This window comes from Misgurnus anguillicaudatus, chromosome 21, assembly GCF_027580225.2.
Source record: "Misgurnus anguillicaudatus chromosome 21, ASM2758022v2, whole genome shotgun sequence".
Taxonomy (NCBI): Eukaryota; Metazoa; Chordata; class Actinopteri; order Cypriniformes; family Cobitidae; genus Misgurnus; species Misgurnus anguillicaudatus.
In genome coordinates, this window is record NC_073357.2 from 22,768,041 (window position 1) to 22,790,785 (window position 22,745).

A 22,745-nucleotide genomic window follows, 5' to 3' on the forward strand; every position below is an offset into this window, starting at 1 on the left:
AACGTTGGTTAAGACTGCATCGGTCTTCTCACTAACGCATCCTTGTAGGCTAAAGGTCAAGTCGTGACAGCTGACCATGATTCTTCGTCCAAAGCGCTCATCGAATGGCTTCACGTCAGGCTCAATGCCTGAGAAATCTAATTTCTGAGGATTGAGAAGGAGATGTAATGTGTTTGTATTCATAATTAGTTTCAGTGAAATGCAATGAAGTAACTGCATCACATAAAGGGTAGGTTTAAAGAACTAACCTGTGTATCAGGATCAAGGGTGAAGATCTTCTGTCGACCCTCATTGCGGCTGCTTTTATTCAACTGATCTGTTTCTCTGGCGTACTAGGGGTAACATTTACATCTACATTGACATTTATTCATTTAGCAGATGCTTATCTGAAGCAACTAGCAAATGAGAGATCATAAGATAACAAGACAAAGACTTGATGTTAAAGGGGCCATATAGAAAATAGGATTTGTCAAACGAAAGAGTTTGATGTACAAACACCTCACACTATTTTTCTTACCATGACCTATAAAGATCATTTATTAAAAACGACTGAATGAAGTACTTCATGAGCTCTGGATGAAGACTTCGCCCGTAGCTCTCAGCAATGTTCTCAGGCTTCCCCTGACTGCTGCTGTCATCATCTGTGTTAAGGAGACAGGTGGTTATAAAAACTTTGGGAACTCTAACTGAAGTATAAACAATTAGATATAACAAAAATATGATAATATTTTGATATAATGTATGTAGATGGTTTTCCATACAGAAGTTGGGGCAGTGATACTTGAGTGTTGTTGATGGTTACTTACACTAATAATGAGTGTAATGATGGGTCTAAATACTAAAAAATGTACCAAACCCCCATCCCTCCACTAGAAGAAACAGTATTTATGTATGTAAATGTCTGCATTATTTATATATTCTATCTAAACTCTTTGCAATAATAACAAATTGCCCGAAATATAGATTTGTAATCAATATAAGGCAACAGAGTTCATTTAGTATGCAATTATTGAGACTGACAGTACAATGGTAAACATTACTTTTACACATACCAACTATTGGTAGGGTTAGAGATTTGAATGTTAAATACTAAACAGCTGATGATCCAAATGATCAATAATGTGACCTGTTAAGAAGAGATGTACTTTTCCAACGCTTTATAGACTTTCATTAAAGGGATAGTTCACCCAAAAATGAAAATTCTGGCATTTACTCACCCTTATGTTGTTCTAAACCTGTATGAGTTGAGTGTAACCATTCACTTCCATAGTAGGAAAACAAATATTATGGAAGAACACTCACCTAAAGGATTATTAGGAACACCTTTTCAATTTCTTATTAATGCAATTATCTAATCAACCAATCACATGGCAGTTGCTTCAATGCATTTAGGGGTGTGGTCCTGGTCAAGACAATCTCCTGAACTCCAAACTGAATGTCATAATGGTAAATAAAGGTGATTTAAGCAATTTTGAGCGTGGCATGGTCGTTTGTGCCAGACAGGCCGTTCGTGTATTTCAACAATCTGCTCAGTTACTGGGATTTTCACGCACAACCATTTCTAGGGTTTACAAAAAACGGTGTGAAAAGGAAAAACATCCAGTATGTGGCAGTCCTGTGGGCGAAAATGCTTTGTTGATGTTAGAGGTCAGAGGGGAATGGGCCGACTGATTCAAGCTGATGAAGAGCAACTTTGATTGAAATAACCACTCGTTACAACCGAGGTATGCAGCAAAGCATTTGTGAAGCCACAACACGCACAACCTTAAAGGAATAGTCTACTCATTTTCAATATTAAAATATGTTATTACCTTAACTAAGAATTGTTGATACATCCCTCTATCATCTGTGTGCGTGCACGTAAGCGCTGGAGCGCGCTGCGACGCTTCAATAGCATTTAGCTTAGCCCCATTCATTCAATGGTACCATTTAGAGATAAAGTTAGAAGTGACCAAACACATCAACGTTTTTTCCTATTTAAGACGAGTAGTTATACGAGCAAGTTTGGTCGTACAAAATAAAACGTAGCACTTTTCTAAGCGGATTTAAAAGAGGAACTATATTTACTATTATTATATTACTATATTAACTATATTTATATACTTTTGGGAGTACTTCGACTCGCCTGAAAAGTCCGCTCCCCTTCTCCCTCTCATAATGGGAGAGGGAGGGTGTTACTGCGCCGAGTCGAAGTACTCCCATAAGTGCTATTACGCTATACAATATAGTTCCTCTTTTAAATCCGCTTAGAAAAGTGCTACGTTTTATTTTGTACCACCAAACTTGCTCGTATAACTACTCGTCTTAAATAGGAAAAACTTTGATGTGTTTGGTCACTTCTAACTTTATCTCTAAATGGTACCATTGAATGAATGGGGCTAAGCTAAATGCTATTGAAGCGTCGCAGCGCGCTCCAGCGCTTACGTGCACGCACACAGATGATAGAGGGATGTATCAACAATTCTTAGTTAAGGTAATAACATATTTTAATATTGAAAATGAGTAGACTATTCCTTTAAGGCGGATGGGCTACAACAGCAGAAGACCCCCCGGGTCCCACTCATCTCCACTACAAACAGGAAAAAGAGGCTACAATTTGCAAGAGCTCACCAAAATTGGACAGTTAAAGAGTGAAAACATGTTGCCTGGCCTCATGAGTCTCGATTTCTTTTGAGACATTCAGATGGTAGAGTCAGAATTTGGCGTAAACAGAATGAGAACATGGATTCATCATGCCTTTTTACCACTGTGCAGGCTGGTGGTGGTGGTGGTGTAATGGTGTGGGGGATGTTTTCTTGGCACACTTTAGGCCCCTTAGGGCGCACTTACACTATCCAAACCAAACCGCGATCGGGCGCGTTTGACCCCCAAAGCCTGGTTTGTTTGACTAGTGTGATCACTCTGTTCCGCGCCCGGGCGCGGATTGGTTAATCGTGCCGCGGCTGGGTTGCAGAGGTGGGCCGGAGCGCGGTTCACTTGGGCTCAGGCGCGGAAGGCTGTAGTGTGAGCGCAATCGTGCCTGAGCGCGATTCAAAAGGTGAAGACGTCAGTTGCGCGACAGATCAACTAAGCAATATGAGACATGTGAGAGGGCTGTCTGTAATCGGGCACCAAACGACTCTGAATAAAAAACACAGTCTTATCATTCAGTGGGTTCCAGTGTTAAGAGAGAGCTTTACTTCCTGCTTTTTCAAAACAATCGCATCTTATTGACGAAAGCGTGCCCGGAGTCGGATCGATAAAAGTACAGTGTGAGTGCGAGCACCTGGGGGAGTAGGGAGGGGTGACAATCGCGCTGGGGCATGGTTTGGTTTGGTTTGGATAATGTGAGTGCACCCTTAGTGCCAATTGGGCAACGTTTAAATGCCACGGCCTACCTGAGCATTGTTTCTGACCATGTCCATCCCTTTATGACCACCATGTACCCATCCTCTGATGGCTACTTCCAGCAGGATAATGCACCATGTCACAAAGCTTGAATAATTTCAAATTGGTTTCTTGAACATGAAATGAGTTCACTGTACTAAAATGACCCCCACACTCAGCAGATCTCAACCCAATAGAGCATCTTTGGGATGTGGTGGAATGGGAGCTTCGTGCCCTGGATGTGCATCCCACAAATCTCAACTGCAAGATGCTATCCTATCAATATTGGCCAACATTGAATCAATGCCACGTAGAATTAAGGCAGTCCTGAAGGCGAAAGGGGGTCAAACACAGTATTAGTATGGTGTTCCTAATAATCCTTTAGGTGAGTGTATTGTGATAAATTATGATGAAGATATTTTGATAAATAATGGTAAGCACACAGTTGACGGTACCCATTGAATTCCATCGTATTTGTTTTCCTACTATGAAAGCCAATGGTTACAATCAGCTGTGTGCTTACCATCATTTAACAAAATATATTTTTATATTCATCAGAAAAAAACAGATGATGACAGAATTTTCAATTTTGGATGAACTATCCCTTTAAGAGGATATCACAAACTATCACACACACTATTGTGGGTTGTTTAGCTCTAAAACAACCAAGCACCTTTTTATCTACCAAAACACCAAAGCATAATGGCAACCACAACTCACATCTACTTTAAAAAAATGTGTTGTGCAATGCATTGTGTCATTTATACAGAGATCTTAATCATGAACATTAATCATTTCGAGAATTAGGAAGTTTTTAACTGAAAGCATAATTTCATTTCCTCATGAAAGCCCTCAAAACAAAGACACTGTCGGTCAGCGTTCATACCAAAGGCACAAGGAGTTGTTATGAGTGTCTTTATTGAACAGGACAAAAGCATGCCCTTCGTGACTCCTCTATGTGAACAGAACCTCCCTAACATTTCATTAACCTAAAAAAATGCCCTTTTAAATGTGTTTCTATCAGAAAATGAGTCGCCAGTGTGTATGCAGAAACATCATGTTCTTATACAAATCCATCTTTTCTTCTTTGTGTAATCTCCTTTAAAGGGACACTTCACCCATTTGCATAAAGCTTTGTATAGTTAGAACCCCAGTCATGTTTTTGAATGGTCGTGCATCATTTCCTCAGTTTCCGCTGAAACAGGAGAAATACAGATTTCAGTGTTGCACTTCATTCTTTCAATGATGTAAAAATTCATTGAAAGCAGGAAGTCCAATATCTTTGTTGAGGGGGTGAGACTACAAACACCCCTTTTCTCGGTCAAATAGGCACCAAATTCTAAATGTATGTTACAATTCGACTACAAATATGACACACTTTCAATAAAGATTAATGTTTCTACGGGGGTGAAATGCTCCTTTAAACCGCAACAGTCACACAAAAGAGGCTGTTGGGGAACCCCTATCAATGTGATGTCACATTGATTACGCCCCAACCATAACTGCTCACAAACTACGCCTTATGGGCGCGTAGTTCAACCTTCTGCCAGAGACACATGTTTTGATATAGACCAAAGCATATGTGTAAGCGCTCTACCCCCTACTTTGCATACAGGGAGGGGAACAGAAGCTTTCTTTGCATTTAAAGAAACACACACAAAACAGCACATTTTTCATTGCAGCCACAAATGGCTATGTTCAACATTGTATAATGAAAGATTTGGGGTGTATTTTGAACTGAAACTTTACAGACACATTCTGGGGATACCAGAGACTATTTTAATATTTCTGAAAACACCTAAGGGCCTTTTAAATATCTGAAAATCTGAGTTAACTGATAAAGAAAATATGTACTCTGAAAACCAGCTCAGAAGAGGGCATCTTCTACAATAATGTCATACACAGATAAGAAACAGCAATAAAACTTTTACTCTAAGTGATTTAGTAAGCTTTCTAAAATAAGAACAGTTTTAGTATTTGCAACTGGCAGAACAGGAACTATGCACCTCTTCAGGAAGTAGTACAAAGAAATGTTTCCCTATTTGTTTTTCAAACTAAAATCAAAGTGTTGTTAGTTATGTGGGTGATGGTTTTATATAATGTTTATTGGAAGAGGGATATGTGTTTAGAGATGAAAGAAAAAGACTGAGAACAGCCAATTAGAAACTGCTGTTTGTTGATATTTTGGGCGTGACATCATGCACTTTTTGATGATGATGAAGTCTATTTATATAATTAAAGTGATGATGTCATGATAGAATAGTTTGAATGTGTTTGATATGGCATGAAAACATGAAATAGCCACGGTATGAGATTAGGTTCAAGTGCCTTATCAACCTTATTCAGGAAGAAGAAATGGTTTACATTGGAAAAACAAGGTGGTGAGTAATATGCAACGTTTAAACTGTTAAGCGTCGCCGTCCCGAAAACGGGACACCTAAGTTTGCATTAATATTGTTTATTTACATTTTAATCTATCACTACAAACTATATATCGTTGGAAAGGTCTAAGCCTCCAGAATAGACATTTCAACAGTGTTTTATAAAATAAATTATGTAGGGAGAGTAATTGATTCATTTATGAAGAGAGTGTGCCTCAAAACATTTATTTTCTGTCACTGTCCCACCAGCAGGACGCCTATATTTACTTCAATGTTTGCATATGAATTCTTATCTAATCATGACAAACTGTATATTGTTTGAAAGCTCCAAGAGTGTAGATTTAACTCAATAGGGTGGGATGACGCTTAAAAGGTTAAAGGTCCTAAATCTATTATTCATTTATATAAACTGTTTTCTGTAACCTCAGAAACTCCACAACATACAAGTAAACTGTAAGTGACATGCAAGCTTTATAACACAGACAATATGAAAGATGATCAAAACAATTACATATCCTATGAGTGACAGCACAGTGGACTAGAGGTTAAAACTGCGGAGGATTATAACCTAAAAAAGAGGTGACTTAATCAGGGCACTTGATCTTGTTTCAACGTGAGCTTACCAAGTGTTGTGTGTCCTTATGTGCCATAAACATGTTTATTTACTAAATGCATGTGTATCAGTGTTTGTGTTTTTCACAGTGTCTGAGTTCTTTACCTGTAGAACTATCAGATGGTTCTGATCCGTTCCTTCGGTCGTCGGTTGTGTTCAGTAAGGCCTGTTTCAGCGTGTTAACCCAGTCCTCCATCTCTGCTTCAGTCTCGGCTGCCAGATAGTGACTGTATCCTTCCTGCATCTTTAGCTCAAAGCCGTTGCGTCGCATCTTAGGACACTACAAGAAATGTGTTGTGTCAGTCAGTGGAGAAATGTAATGATGTAACTTTAAGAGCAGTCTGTTTGTGTTTGTGCTGTAATAGTGGATGTAAGCACATTAGATTCCTCAAGTTAATAAGATACTGAGAAACCAAATTAAGATCAGAAATTTCCCAAAACATTACTGAGATGAGCCAAGCCAAAGATGTTGACTGTAACAAGATATGTCACTGCCTTTATTATGAACTGGGTGGAATGCAACGCTCAACATGGCTGCTTTGGTGAAAAAAGTCCCACCTTCCAGTTAATCACCAGCTGAAACGACTTTAAATAAAGGTGGATTTTAGGGCAATTTTAGCTTAAGAAACACAAGTTACGGTACAGTTTATGTCAGGTCTAATTGTTGGTCGGAAATATTTTGTATAAAATATTGTGATTTTTAAGGGGGTCGCACACCGGACGCGTAGCTCTGGGTCGCACCACGTTGAGGACAACTCGGAGGTATCGTAAACCGGAAGTGCACATTAAATAGCGCAAGCTTCGTCAGATAGCCTCTTCTTCAAAATGCAAAATATACGTTAGCAGCCAATGTTAATCGTTAATGATTTGAAAAAAATATGATGTTATTTAATGTTAAACTATGTGAGTGGCGCTCTGTGGCGCGACAGGGATTTGAGCAACTTCCTGAGTCGTAGCTGGTGTGCATATACTCATAGAAAGCAATGTGTTCGATCCAGTGTGTGACCCCCTTTAGTCTCTCCACATTCAGAAGATTGGACCTTAGTTTTGCCTGATTGAAATAACGGCTCGGAGGCGCTTCAAAGATGGCCGCCTATTGGTGCGACTTTCCTATACGGACTTACAGTATTAGGGGGCCAAACCTGCTTCATTTTCTTTGCATGTCAGGCAGAATTGCAGTGAGTTAATTGTTTTTGAAAAAGTATGAAAAGGGTTTTACAGCTTTTGAAAGGACATTAGGGTAACGTGAAGTATGGCTTCAGGTCCATCTTTAGTGAAAGCCAAGGTTTCCAGTACCAAAAAGTGTATTTAAAGGGGCCCATATTATCCAAAGTCCACTTTTACAAGGTGTTCAGACATAAATGTGTGTTGGCAGTGTGTGAACACAACAACCCTACAATAAAAAAATCCACCCATTCCTTCTTCTTAATCCCCATTAAACCAAAGCAGTCTTATTAGACATGCTGTTTTTAAATCTTTTGTTAATGTGACATCACACTGACAAAGCCCCACCCACGACCACTGACTGAGGGTGTTTTCACATCTGCCTCATTTAGTTTGGTTGAATCATACCAGAGTTCGATTGCACATTTGGTGCCGTTCGCTTGGGCAGGTGAGAATGCAGCAATCGAACTGTGGTGCGCACCAAAAACGGACCAAATAAGCGGAGCGAGACTTCCTTGAAGAGATGGTCTCGGTACGATTTCAAACAAACTTTAGAGCGGTTCGTTTGTGATGAGAACACGATCCGAGATCGAACCGACCTAACTGCAAAAGTACTGCACATTTTGGACTAAACCAGCTGCCGTAGTCAGCTGCGCAGTGCATTATCAGATGAGGAAGTGTTTGTTGACAGTTTCTATTAGCAATATTAGCACAATGACAGATCGCAGACATACCTGGACTTGCGAGGAGGTGCGGGCGGAACCTCAGAAATTTGGAGCCTTTGCTAATGTAGTGCATTAAAATGGTGTTTTCAAGCCGCATCCGCGATTAATTCTGGAAATGAACAGTTTGTCTAGAGCGCTGGCTGTATACAAAATATGTATAACAAGCACGGACATAATTACAGCACGCAGTCGTATGTCCATGGTGTCTGCTGTATTTTCCTCCTTTTTGTTTACTTCCGGGGTTCCGTTGGAATTTGCGCACGTTGATTTTGACCAATCGAGAAGCAGTTTAGAAAATACATTCAAATACATGTGGCCAATGAGTGATGTGGATCTTATCACATGACTGAATTTTGGTTAGTTTCAACTGGTGCAGACCAGAGTAATTAGTGTGGTGTGAAAAGGAACCAAAACTGCTAAAAAAGCTACAATAGTCCCTTTCACACATACAGTCTTTACTGGTAATTTACTGGTAAATTGCCGTTAACATGTCATGTGTGAACAGAACCTTTCCGGTAAATCAGTGCTCCCAATTTACCAGTAAGACAGGTTGTAAGATTACCAGTAATTTACCGGTAAGCGCTATGTGTGAACGAAAATTATAGAATTACCGGCATTTAGAACGGACGACGTCAGACCGTGCTGACAGCTTCGGGCCAATCATAGCGTTTTAATACAGATGACGCGTTTACCCCGCACTGTTTACGGACGCTTTCCACACACATGCTGCTTGAAAGTTGAGCACACCTGAAGTTTACGTCCACATTTCTTCACAAAAGTTGTTTAAAACAGCTTACCGCCGAATTGCCGACGTCCTTAGCACGGCCTCTGTGAAGCCTAATGTGCAAACAGTAGTGTTGTTAAAAAACGCATTTTCGGTTTGACGTCGTCTCATTCAATGTTGTTTGGTCATGAGCAACTTCGCGACTGTTTACCACAGACGTGAAAACAACAAAATACGGACCGTGGATATGAACGACGTGGATTGTTTACAAATACAACACTGAGTTCGCCGCGTGCTACAGGTACTTCCGCTTTCTCAACGAGTTGACCGGTATTTTGATACTGATGTGTGAATGATGTCTTACTGGTAAAATAACGGAACGCCACTGCGTGTGTGAACAGCACATTTTTGTATTTACTGGTAAATTCATTCTGGTAAATTCATGGTAATTTACCAGAATTACTGTGTGAAAGGGGCTAATGTATCATTTTTTGCTTTTGGTCTGGACCAATGAACCGAACTACAGAAAACACCCTGACTGGTTAACTTTACCTAAAAGCATTTCTAAATCTGTTTGTTTGTAGCATTAATGTGGCAAAAGATAATATTATCCCAGCCTGTAGTCACAGGAATCAGATCTATTTTTAACCAAAAGCTCATTTACATTTGAAGGTACAGACATGAATACAGCTCCTGGCCGAATAGGGGCATTTTGGACATGCTATAACAAATAATCTGTGGTGTATTTTGAGCTGAAATTTCACAGAAGCATTCTTGTCACGTATTACATCTTGTAAAAATGGGCATAATATTGGTCCATTCAATTCTTGAAATCCCTTTTGTTCTGATTGGATATACCTGCTCAGGGCAGGCAATGATGTTTACCAAGTGTGTGGTTATAGCTGTACTATCCCAAGACCTCTGCCCCGTAAACTGCAATAACTTTGAATCACTAGATATTGACAAATTCAGAGCATGTACCGGAACCACATCTATACAGGAGTCCAGATAGATGGAGCCTTTTGTATCTTTGAAGTTTTTCTCGTCTTTGTAAGAATTCAGTATGTAGGAGCCATCAGGAAGCTGAGACAGGTAGAAGTATCTCCTTTTAAACACCTAAGAAAAACATTACAATATGTGAGATATAATGAAGTTAGAGCTTAGTAGTTAGTAACAGGGTCTTAACCAACCTTCATATTTACATTCAAAAACTTCTGTTTTATAATTAGATAAATCTCAGATCATACTGATAACGCAAAACGTACAGTTATGTCAACACAGCAATAAGGAATTATTTTATGAAGTTGCTTGATCAGTGGAGCAATATTAAGAGCATATGAATTATCACTGCTGTGTAAGAGATGAATAGGCGTTTCCCAAATTCCACTAACCTTCATGGAGACAGACAGACTGCTGTTGATGTTTGCTTTCTGAAGCCAGCCCTGCTTCATTACACCACCTCTCTGAGAGCACAGAGACGACGAATCCTAACACACACACACAAACCGAGTAAAACTGATGAAGCACATACTGTAAACTGTCGAATTCAAAGCACTTCATGTATTTGGATGAGTGTCTGCATTTTAAGATGTATTGCTCTGATGCAATCACTTTTACAACTTGTGTATAGAACAGTTTACAAATTTTTTCCAATGAGGCACCTTGCAAAAAATCACCATAGTGCTCCCAAAAAACGCCTGAAATTGCTTTAAAACAACAGAAATCAAAATATGTGTGTTTGAAAAGACAATATAGATTGAATTTGTACTTACAGCTACCATAAATGTATGTGTGGGGGGGCTGTCTAATGTAATTGAATCAGACTGGCGTCCTTTATGAATGTGCTTTTCTCTTGCTCCCTACTGTAATATAATTGTCCAAATGCCCTTTCTCTCTCTCTCTCTCTCTCTCTCTCTCTCTCTCTCTCTCTCTCTCTCTCTCTCTCTCTCTCTCTCTCTCTCTCTCTCTCTCTCTCTCTCTCTCTGCTCTTAACAGCCCCTCTGAGACTGATCAATCGCTTGCACCCTGTCCTTCCTGTATTGTCATGTTAATAATGGAGTTTTGCACTAATGAATTTTGCTAGCAAAATTTGCAATAATTACTTACTCCTGTATATGTTTTGAATTTGAATTTATTGAAAGGATAGCCCGTTGAGATGTAACATCTAATTTTCAAGGGGATCCCAAAATCACAAACCTTACCGAACAAACACACACTACAAATACTACAAAACAATAATAAAAAAAATGCTCAACTCCACACCCACAAACCACAGTTGAAATACAAAAACTCAGCATCATACATCAGTAACATCAACATAAGACCGATTAATAACAAAAAAGATTTGGCTTTCCGAAGTCTTTCGTTTAACCCTGACCACCACCTCTCTCATCATCACCCCCAAATAGGTGTAAATCGACTAATATACACATATATTAGACACTTATGTGTATAAACACATGCAAAGCAGAGCAGGAAAGTGTTTGCTACGTATTCACCACAATAATTTAGATCTAATTTGATCTAAATTTGCAGGAAACTTCAGTATGTGGCTATTAATAGACCAGAGGGTCAGGTTGCATGTAATGGATCTCTCTGTTCATAGTCTGGCTTTTATCTTAACATCTGATCATAGAAGCGCCACACCATTCCAAAGGTATTGGATATAATAAGATATTGGATATAGAACAATATAATAAGCACCACTATTACTATGAATAGGGGACAATGTAATGCTCAATATGGCTGTTCTGGTGACGGAAGTCCCGTCTGCCATTTTAAAGATCCAATCATTGAAAAACACTGGTGATTCAATGGTGGAGGGGCTCTATACAGAGTCATGTGAGGTACTTGGCAACCCGTGTCAATGCACAGTAGCAAACAACCTTGAAAAGGGTGTTTTTGGCGCCTACGTTTTTTAAGCATACTTTTGCTCTGCAGTATAATCAATTTTTTTGCAGAATTGGGCATGCCTGAATCATCTAGACCAGTGGTGACCAACCCTGTTCCTGAAGATCTACTGTCCTGCAGAGTTCAGCTCCAACCCCAATCAAACACACCTGAATCAAGCATTTCAGGGCTACCTAAAAATTAGAGTCAGTTGTTGAAGCTAGGTTGGAAATAAAATATGCAGGAGGGTAGATCTCCAAAAAGGTCACTCCTGATCTAGACCATCTAGAAAGAGTCATCTACCAACCTACTTTGGAGTAAATTGTTAAAAAATCTCTTATTTTACCAAAAATGTTGTGCTCCACAAATATATATTTTTTTCAATTTGATGATGCAGTTTTGGACCCCCGGCTGGGTCCACAAAGTATAATAATTGTTGGTCAGCAACAATTATTGACCTATGGCTAATCCACGCCCCCAAACGCAATGACCTATGGCTAATCCACGCCCCCAAACGCAATGGGCAATATATGTTTTTTTTTGTCATTTTAAGTTTAAAATGGTCAAACAGTGTCCATGGGGTACACGCAACTGTAGGCTGGACGTTCTGGACGTTGTGTGTTTTTAACCCTAAATTAAACAAGGCTGTCTACATCTGTTCTAAGCCAAGTCAACAACGTATTTGAATCCTTATCTTTAACATTGCTAACGTAACGTTAGCCTAAAATTAGAAAATGTTAACGTTAGCTTCTAACTGCGTTATACATCATGTCACTTAGCTTCATTAACGTATCTGTAAATAACCGAGATGATAAATGTTATTTGTAATAGCAATGTTGTGCTGAATGATTCATGTAAATGCTGTAGCACCAAACTAACGGAGAGGTAACTTACTCTTGGTAAAGATGGTAAAAAGGCTTGTCCTGGAAACGTATGCTGAAGCTTTTCATCAAACTTCTCAAGAAAAAAATTATTAATACAACCCTCCAATGCATGGTTAAGGCCCTTTTGGTGACTTTGAGCTGATATATAGTCTTTCTGTCTCCAAAAATCATAAATTGTTTCCTGTGAAATGTCTCCTACTGTGACAGCTGCCATAGCGCCTGTCACCGAATGTTAATTGTTTGTCCGAGTGAGTGGAGGGGGCGTGGCTTAGCCATAGATTAATTGTGATTTTAACACATAACTTTAAAGATATCTGTATTTCCCCATTTAAGCAGATGGGACTTTAGCCTTGCATGACTGTAATAGCTGCCCAGAGGCATTGCAAACATGGCTGCCTAGTGGCGTGACTTTCCTAAAGGGACTTGGCAATATTCAGACTATTTTCAAAAAAGCACAAACGGCCCATAACATCCAAGTGAAACATTGTTTCATCCAATTGAAGCAAGTGGTGGAGGTGAAAGTGTTAAGAGGCTGAAAAAACATAATAGAATGAACTCACAGAATCGCAAATTGTGAAAAGTTTTTCCTACATTCAGTTTTCCACTGTGAAATATTTAAAGCTCTTACCTCCTCTCCTTCATCGACCTCAAACACTTGGCTTGGAAGCTTCTCTGTCTTCATCCCTTTACTGAAATGGAAAAGCAGCTTAAACAAATTTCAGAAATAGCACTGTGAAACCTTTGGCATATAAATGGCAAACTTCAACATACCAGGGAAGCATCCGGAAATCTCCCGAGTAAGCCTCGTAATTATAGTTGATGACGCGCCAGTCAGTGTTGTACATCTTAATGCACTGCCAATGAATGAAAGTATTGCTTATTAACTCCATCACACAAAGAAAGACACATAAAAATGTTAAAAACACAGGAAAATATGATATATTTCATTAGTATGGATGGCTGTGGGCTTTGCTTTGATTTTGGCAGTGAGACGTTGTGCGTAATCTTTACCTCTCTGGCAAACAGGCTTTTTGCTTCGCTTTCTGCATTTTGAGGAACTGAAGAAACGATGGTTCTCCTTTGGCGATCAATCTGGCACTCCTACAGTAGATACATTACAAACAATCCTTTGCTATGTCATTTTTGTTATAGCACTATTGGCATTTAGTAAAGCCAAACATTTATAGATTTTGAACACTGTATTGATTTGTGACTAAAATATATTTTATTTCTGTGCTGTTTTTATTGTTTGTTTCGTTATTAGTGACTCTTTTAACCCTTATGTGTTGTCCGGGATGTTTTCATCCACTAGGTTTTTTTTTTAGTATTAATTTGGCCACAACTTTCTCTGTGTTTCAGAAAAGGGAATGATTTTTGGTGACAAATCTTTTTTCACATATTTTAAGAAAATGCTTTGAAATTTTTCAAAAACTTAAAAATACACTGTGAGCAAATTCACTACCCTTTCGTGTTGTTCGTGGATAAAAACATCCACTAAATTAAACGGCTGTAAAGAATGTATCAGATGAATACTTTTTGTATTTTTTTATTTTGCATAAATCTGTTAATCAACCCCAAAACTATCAAATCTTTACAAAAATTCCATAATTTTAACTCTTTAATTGCCAAGTTCATTTGAGGGAAAAAACACACACAAAAGGACCATTTTTCAATATAAAAAGTGATTGTGGACTGGATTTTTTTACCCACAGTCTTGGGCATGTCAAACATTAGTAAAAACATTGGCTTTGATGCATTTTTTTAGTTTTTTTGCAGCATCAGATTTTATTTTTTTCTCCCTTATTTGCTGTTCGTTGCTGTTTTTGTCCCATTGACTTCCATTATAACCACATTTTTTATTGCGAAGTCATGACACCATATAATCATGCATTCTTGATTGTTAGTGGTTTTCCTTTTGCAAAGTGGTTAAATGTGTAATTTTTACTGTTGATCATCATGTGGCACAATTAACCCTTTAGTAGGCCTCTGCAAAAACAGAGCTTAATTTCTGGCTTGTACATTGAGTTATGTGGAGTATATCTCCATAATAAAAGCATAGTGTGTGTGTGCATAAAAAAATAGATTTTCTGTAAAAAGAACCTACTCTGCATCAGATTTATGAACATTTTGTGTTTTTCCCCCAAATCAGTGACATCACTTATGAACTTGGCAGTTTTTGTAAAGATTTCATCGTTTTGGTCAGAACTGAGGTTGATTACCAGATTTATGCAAAAAATGTGAAACAAATATTCATCTTATACATTTTTACAGCCGTTTAATTTAGTGAATGTTTTCATCTAGAACAACATAAAAGGGTAGTGAATTTGAACAATGCACAAGGGTTAATGCCATTTGTTTATTAACAAAATGCATCATTCAGTGAGAGTACAATTTATCAAATTTTTATTTAAAAATGTTTGTTTCCTTACAATTCTTACATACGCGTGTTGTTAATGCAGTCACTTTATTTGGTTACACACTGCAAAAAAAAGATTTTCAAAAAAAATTATTTGTATTTTTGTCTTGTTTTCAGTAAAAATATCTAAAAATTCTTAAATTAAGATGCTTTTTCTTGATGAGCAAAACACCCAAAGAGAATAAGTCTAGTTTTAAGACCAAAAATATCAAATTTAAGTGATTTTGTGCATAAAACAAGCAAAAAAAAATCTGCCAATGGGTTAAGCAAAAAACATCTTGAACTATTTTCTTAAACACTAAATTCAAGAAAAAAATCAAGAAAAATTAGCAGATTTTTTTGCTTGTTTTATGCACAAGATCACTTAAATTTGATATTTTTGGTCTAAAAACTAGACTTATTTTCTTGGGTCGTTTTGATCATCAAGAAAAAGCATCTTAATTTAAGAATTTTTAGATATTATTACTGAAAACAAGACAAAAATACTAAGAATTTTTTTTCTTCAAAATCATTTTTGCAGTGCATCAGTTTTACTCATCTGTACAACTGTCGAACCTAGTAGAAGAATGTCAGTTACCCCCTGTCAGGAAGAATCAGCCAATTATAGCTATAAAGAGACACTACTTCCTGTCACATGACTTTAAATTAGAATTTTGCTGCTACCACTTCATATTCATTTGCTGCAGATGAGCCATAAATAAGATGCATGCTTCTATAGTATTGATTTTATAATCTGAATTATTTGCTTTATTTTGAATTTTGTAATCCGACTTCCTCTCAAGCGTTTAGCGCCTGGCAATGAAAGTATTCTTGATTGTACAAACTAGAAATCACCTTAATGTGTAAACTTGAGAAAAGGTGCTTGTGCAGTGTATGTCAGACTTACTGATACATCATCAGCTGGCCACAGCAGCAGGTCTCTTTGTGGATCACTGTGGATTTGAGCTTTTCTCTGGAATACCACATTTTCATAATCCAACGGCTCGATGATCTTCACCTGCTCCTGCACACATACAGTACGAGCACTACTGAGACTGCTTCCTAAATCTACACACTTTATGGTATTGCTTTTGGGGTTATTTAATCTGTTATGTTTCATCTTATCACCGATTTAACAACTCTACATTTAAACATTCCACCTATTAGGGCATTTATTAGGTCATCATGTATACACCCATAATCTTGAAGTTGCTGGCACCATAGATCGATTACAGAGCTGGAGAACTTTATAATCACACTAGAAGCTTTTATATAATTTATTAAGACATTGGGTCTTATCACGAGTTGAGAAATTCCAGAAAAAGTGAAAGGGAGTCATGTGTTAAAGCTTAAACGCACTCCTGACTCAGCTGTCATGCCTTGTGTCATGCTATGGTGATCTTTATTCACTTTGCTCAGTCCAATTGAGAGTCTTTCTCCAACAACAAATCATGATGGACAGACGCTACAGGGTATGGATCAGATGAATCTGAATATGATTTTCTAAAATAACTCACCTATCAAATTGTAATCTGTTTGCATTTGCCCTGTTAATACTCATGTTGCACAGCAGCATATCAGATGATACCATGCAAAAAATGACTTTCTAACTTAGTATTTTTGTCTTGTTTTCAGTAAAAATATCTAACAATTCGTAGAACAAGATGTATTTTCTTTATAAGCAAAATGACCTAAGAAAATAATGTACAATTTAAGTGAATTTGTGCTTTAAATAAGCAAAAATATCTGCCAATGGGGTGAGAAAATTTTGCTTGAATTAAAGGTGCAGTGTGTAATTTTTAACAAGGATCTCTTGACAGAAATGCAAAATAATATACAAAACTATATTATCAGGGGTGTATAAAGACCTTTTTAAAATGATTTGTTATGCTTTTATTACCTTAGAATGAATACATACATAGAGGGTCCCCTTACGTGGAAGTCGGCATTTTGTGACGCCATGTTTCTACAGAAGCCCTTAACGGACAAACTTTTTTATTAAGTGTCTCCAACGATGACATGTTTTTCCGGTCAAGGCTACAGTAGCTTCTCTATGTGTTTTAAAAGCGAGGGGTGAGCAGTGGACTGAGCCGTTGGTTGCAATTCGCAACCTCACCACTAGATGCTGCTAAAATTTACACACTGCACCTTTAAGTGTTTAAGAAAAAATCTTATTTCAAGATTTTTTTCTCACCCCATTGGCAGATATTTCTGCTTGTTTTAAGCACAAATTGACTTTAATTTGAGAATTTTTAGATATTTCTACTCAAAACAAGACAAAAATACTAAGAATTTTTTGCAGTGTAGTTCAGCTAACCTGCTTGTACCTTTCACTGTTTATAGCAAGCCATGTTGTAAAGATGTCTGACAGGTTGGCAATAAATTATAATCTGTCAAAGATATGAACAGAAGTTATACTGAAGTGTAGGTCCAGAATTTACGAAAAGCGCAGTAAATTTCTTTCTGTCCAAAGTTCAAGACTGCATAAAGCTGCCTATTGTTTCTCAGGTTTAAAACAGTTCAGAATTGACCGGATCAGTGAGGCTTGAACCTATAATCGCAGGGGTTCGAAAAGATCCCAAGGAAATTCGAAAAAGAAAGAAATTAAAGCAATTTGCAACTAATCCTTCCGAAACAACATTTTGTGGAAACATTGCATTGCTGCAGGCAATTGAGATTCAAAGAACGACCGGACAGAGACCTGATGAATTGGATGATTTTACTCATGATCGGCCGGACAGTCAGTCATTCCGATTCCGGTCCTTTTGCACAAGCAATAACATCACAGCCACACCCACACTCACAAAAAAGCAGCTCCCGACCTGTTATCCAACAGCTGTATTAATTTAATTCCATAACCGGAAACATGATCCGTTTTACATAAAGACCGGGACACAAACCACCCATGCAATCCACCTGTAATGCCATGCATCCGCAAATGACACGTTGATATTCTACCAGTTCAACCGCCTGTGTGCAGGACACTGCTCAGGGGTACATTTCCCAAACCACAAGACCATTGGGGTTGGAGCTGTCCATGACATAACTTACTGCTAAACCACCATAGAAGGACGCATAGTTGGAGAAACTGACTAGCTAACTACTTTCATTTGATATACTGTATGTTTATATATTTAAAGAAGAACATTTTCTGGAAGGCATTAAACTTTTGTGAAAATCGTTAAAAAAATGCTGGTGATGGTTGGCAACTTTTTTTTAAATGTTGGCGAAGAAAGACTTAACAATGTAGTTGATAAAGTAGGGGTTGGAGTACTAATTAATCAGTTCAGATTGATTTAATGTCTGTAAATAATGTACATGTACATTGCATCTAAAGATTGCTTTTGATGTTGCGTTTTAGTTCTCTGTTGTTTTATTTCAAGATATTTCATTCATTTGCAACTTTCCTTCTATGTTCCCAGGGATTCCCCAGTGTCTTAAAGCTCATAGACTGCACAAATGTGCTCTGCAAAAACAGCGCTTTTAATTCTGTTCACAAACTAAAAGACATGAAATGGAATTTGTATATATTTAGAATGATAAACAGAATGCATTGCATGTTGCCTGCTTATTATGTTCAAAAGCAAGATCAATGTAAGTCTACACATCATACTGAGTAGGAACTATGCTTAACCACACCTGTCCAACTGATATTTGGACATCTAACATGATGTCAGTGAGCCTGTTTGAGAGCACGCCATCTCACCCATTTTCACACTGACACTTTTTAGGTGAATGAGCTTTCGGTCCAAGTAAGGTTCGCTTGGGTCGGTGTGAACCACTGATCTATATAAATGACTGGATTGCGCATAGAAGGTGAAGCCAGCGTAGAGTTCGTGCAGCCTTCTTGGTAAACCCAACCGGCGTCATTGACTCACATTCAAAATCATGATCTAAATTCACTCGATTTTACCCTGTATCAGTCACACAAAATTAATTTTTAGGATATGTGTATGTAAATTAATTGTTAATTCTGGTGTTATTTGCAATGTTTATGTTTTAATCAGGCAGGATAAGGGATTTATAATAAAACGTTAAGGTGAGTGTGTCTGCTGCATCCTGTTAATGACACAGGTATAAATAAAGTTTTTTGACAGTAAGCTACACGGTCAGTGTTATTTCTCTGAATAAGTTTAGGTAACTTGTAACAATAACATAATTACAAAACCAGCAAAGTATTGCATGCACATACGGTAACAAAGCATGATTATTTATTTAGATTTCAGAATGAGCACGTTTGTCATTAATACTAAACATGCTGTGATCTGTCCGCTGATCTGATACTGTAATGAAGAGGAATGTATAGTAACTTACTGATTAAAAAGCAAAATGTACAACATTCAGTAAATATCTATGTACATAATTAAGAAGTTTGTGTTTTAATAATGTAAAGGAAGACTTCAGATATAAAAACGGAGACTAGTATCATTAAAATCTGATAACGTCCATTGATTTAATAGAATGTTTGGGCATACCAACATGGCGACGCGGTAGCTTCACAATTGTGACATCATGCACAATCCAGTCATTTATTTAGATCAGTGGTATGAACACAACTCTGGTGCGCACTAAACGGACGCTGCGAGACTGTGCTAAACAGGAAAGAAACTTCTCAAAGACGTGCATCATTTATCTCCATATCTTGCTACCTTCGCTCTTCGTGCCAGGCTGGTTGTCATGGAAACATGTGGGGGTGGTCATAGGGGTCAGAGCTGTCAGAGACCATTTACAGCGCTGACAGTTGTCACATGGTGTATGGGGGGCGTTTCGAGTCCGGTAAAAACAACGTATGTGAACACAAAGCGCACTAACTGAAAAATTATACAATGTAATCTGGTGCACTCCGAGGCCACACCACATGTGCACTAACATGTGTGAAAACACAGAAGATCATGTAATTTAATGTAGTTTGGGTAAAAGTGCTGTTTTAGAATTTATTTTATATGAAAATATAAAAGAAGAAATTATGTTTTTTGAGGAAAACATTGCAGGATTTTTCTCATTTTAATGGACTTTAATAGACACCAACAATTAACACTTAACTCAACACGTAAGTTTTTTTCAACGGAGTTTCAAAGGACTATAAACAATCCCAAACGAGGCATAAGTGTCTTATCTAGCAAAACGATTGTCATTTTTGAAAGAAAAATAACAAATATACACTTTTAAAGCACAACTTCTCGTCTAGATCTGGTCGTGATGCGCCAGGTGACCCCACGCAATACGTCATGACGTCAAGAGGTCACAGAGGACGAATGCGAAACTCCGCCCCAGTGTTTACAAGTGTGTTGAAAGAGGGCCGTTCCTACGTTGTTGTATGTCAACTGATACTAATTAATGTCTTTGTGTCAGTTTATTGTTTACAATGGTCCGCAAATGTGCGTTTTATATATGTAACACGTGACCTCCCTACGTCACTACGCATTTACGTTAGGTCGCGCTGGACCGGACCTAGACGAAAAGTTGTGGTTTAAAAGAGCATATTTTTTATTTTTCTTGTCAAAAATGACAATCGTTTCGCTAGATAAGACCCTTATGCCTCGTTTGGGATTGTTTATAGTGCTTTGAAACTCTGTTGAAAAAAACTGTTACGTGTTGAGTTAAGTATTAATTGTTGGTGTCTATTAAAGTCCATTAAAATGAGAAAAATCCTGCAATGTTTTCCTCAAAAAACATAATTTATTCTCGACTGAACAAAGAAAGACATCAACATTTTGGATGACATGGTGGTGAGTAAATTATCTGGATTTTTCTTTTAAGAAAATGGAATATTCCTTTCAGTACAACACATTTAATATGTTGTCCCTAACTAGACACAGCTTTGTGTTATTTTTGGAACAACACATTTTGTGACACATAATGTGTTGAAATAACACATAATGTGTAAAATAGCATAACACAAAACAATGTATAAAAAATGAACACATCCTTTCTTAGTGTTCTTAGAAAGAAAATTGGAATCAGCTAAAATCTGTCACACCTACAGAAAAATCTGAATCGGTGAAGAAAAATGCAATCGGTGCATCTCTAAAAAAAAATCTATAAAATATGCAATGAATGAATACAATATGTGTTTCAATGCAGTATAGACGGTTTCATCGCACGCACATGCGTTGTCGAGGTTATGTGTCTGATCGGAATTTTACTTCTGGTCCTGTTTGTTTAATGGTTTGACGGGTGTCTAAACTAAAATCTGGAACAATACCTCATTGAAAATAACAAATGTTATGGTTACCTAGACGAGGGGAGATGGCGATTCCTGAAATTCCTTTACTCTTGATCTGCAATTAAGATCTATATGTTTAGCTAGTTTTTGTAAAAAGCAGACAAAAGTCACCCACTGACTTTGTATTATTCAGCATCTAACCAAACGTAAAGATAGCCTGGGTGCCAGCCGATCTTAGCCCCGCCCACAAGATTTTGAAAACGGGAAGATCGGTCTGGGGTTTCTGCGTTGAGGAGCTACTATGCTAGGACAAATGCTGGTCGAACCAATCAAATTGTCAGGGCGGGCTTTATACGATGATGGACAGATAATCAACAGTAACGTAATGAACCACGTCACCAAAGAGCGCGTGTGTTGAATGGCTACCGCTGTAGAGTTCAGCTGTGTGGATTCCGACATTGAGTCTGTTCTAAAAGATATCGACAGAGCATTGATTTTAAAAGAGGAACAGAGAAACGCGAGCAGGGCATTTGTTGATGTTTTTGCCGTCCTTCCTATTCGGCAAAAGTTGGTCGCAACTGAAATGGCTAACGTTATTACGGCGATGCAACTCAGCGTGCACGACGAGATGGATATAATTAGCGGTCGTTGCCAGCTTCTTTTCGGAAGCCCGGAATCATGGTTGCTGAATAAGTGGAGGGACATGCTAGGCTCCAATATTTTCAAGCCAACGTAATGGGTATCGTCGTGGATGAAGTTCACCTAACGTACAAATGGTAAGAGATAGTCTTACTCTATGACTTAGTAAATACTTCATGTTGTGATATAAACTAAATGTTGTAAACATAATAGGTGTTTATGTACATTCGCTAACTCAGTATAATCACAATGTTAGTGTCATTGTAGCGAAATAACTAGCAGTTCGGTCAGGCTGCAAAGACGTAATTTCAACATACGTCACACACTCCGTTGCTCTGATTGGTCATAGGTCTATCCAATTGAGTGCAGAGGCATTTTTCGGTTGAGACACGCCTCATAATTATAGCTCAATGGAGCGGTATCAGACTCAAATTCTGACTAGAATTGAGTATGACAACGTCAGGCTACAGTAATGATGTAAAATCTGCATACTCTTCGCCTTTTAACTTGTCTTTTTCTTTCATCTTAATTAATTGTGACTTAAAGACATAGTTCAGTCAAAAATTAAAATTCTGTCATCATTAACTCACCCACATGTTATTACAAAACTGTATAAATGTTTCTGAAGTAAGATATTTGTAATGAAGCAGGAAAAAGAAGCACCATTGACTTCCATAGTAGGGAGAAATACTACTATGGAAGTCAATGGTGCTCAAAAACGGTTTGGTTACAAACATTGCTAAAAAAATGTCTTCATTTGTGTTCAGCAGAACAAAGCAATGAATGCAGGTTTTGTAAC

At 37.9% G+C, this 22,745-nt stretch overlaps 1 protein-coding gene across 4 annotated transcripts in view; it reads right to left on the reverse strand.

The window, feature by feature from the left end:
* The window catches only part of dock11 (dedicator of cytokinesis 11), a 130,537-nt gene that overhangs the window by 98,465 nt on the left and 9,327 nt on the right, over positions 1 to 22,745 (reverse strand). For all 4 annotated transcript variants that reach the window (XM_073859845.1, XM_073859842.1, XM_073859844.1 and 1 more), the window contains exons 2-11: positions 16,049 to 16,165; positions 13,758 to 13,847; positions 13,518 to 13,600; positions 13,375 to 13,435; positions 10,365 to 10,460; positions 9,955 to 10,089; positions 6,466 to 6,640; positions 559 to 641; positions 249 to 329; positions 4 to 144 (exon numbers count right to left, since the gene is read on the reverse strand). In XM_073859845.1, coding sequence (XP_073715946.1) covers positions 4 to 144; positions 249 to 329; positions 559 to 641; positions 6,466 to 6,640; positions 9,955 to 10,089; positions 10,365 to 10,460; positions 13,375 to 13,435; positions 13,518 to 13,600; positions 13,758 to 13,847; positions 16,049 to 16,165 — 1,062 coding nt within the window. The remainder of the gene's footprint in view (positions 1 to 3; positions 145 to 248; positions 330 to 558; positions 642 to 6,465; positions 6,641 to 9,954; positions 10,090 to 10,364; positions 10,461 to 13,374; positions 13,436 to 13,517; positions 13,601 to 13,757; positions 13,848 to 16,048; positions 16,166 to 22,745) is intronic.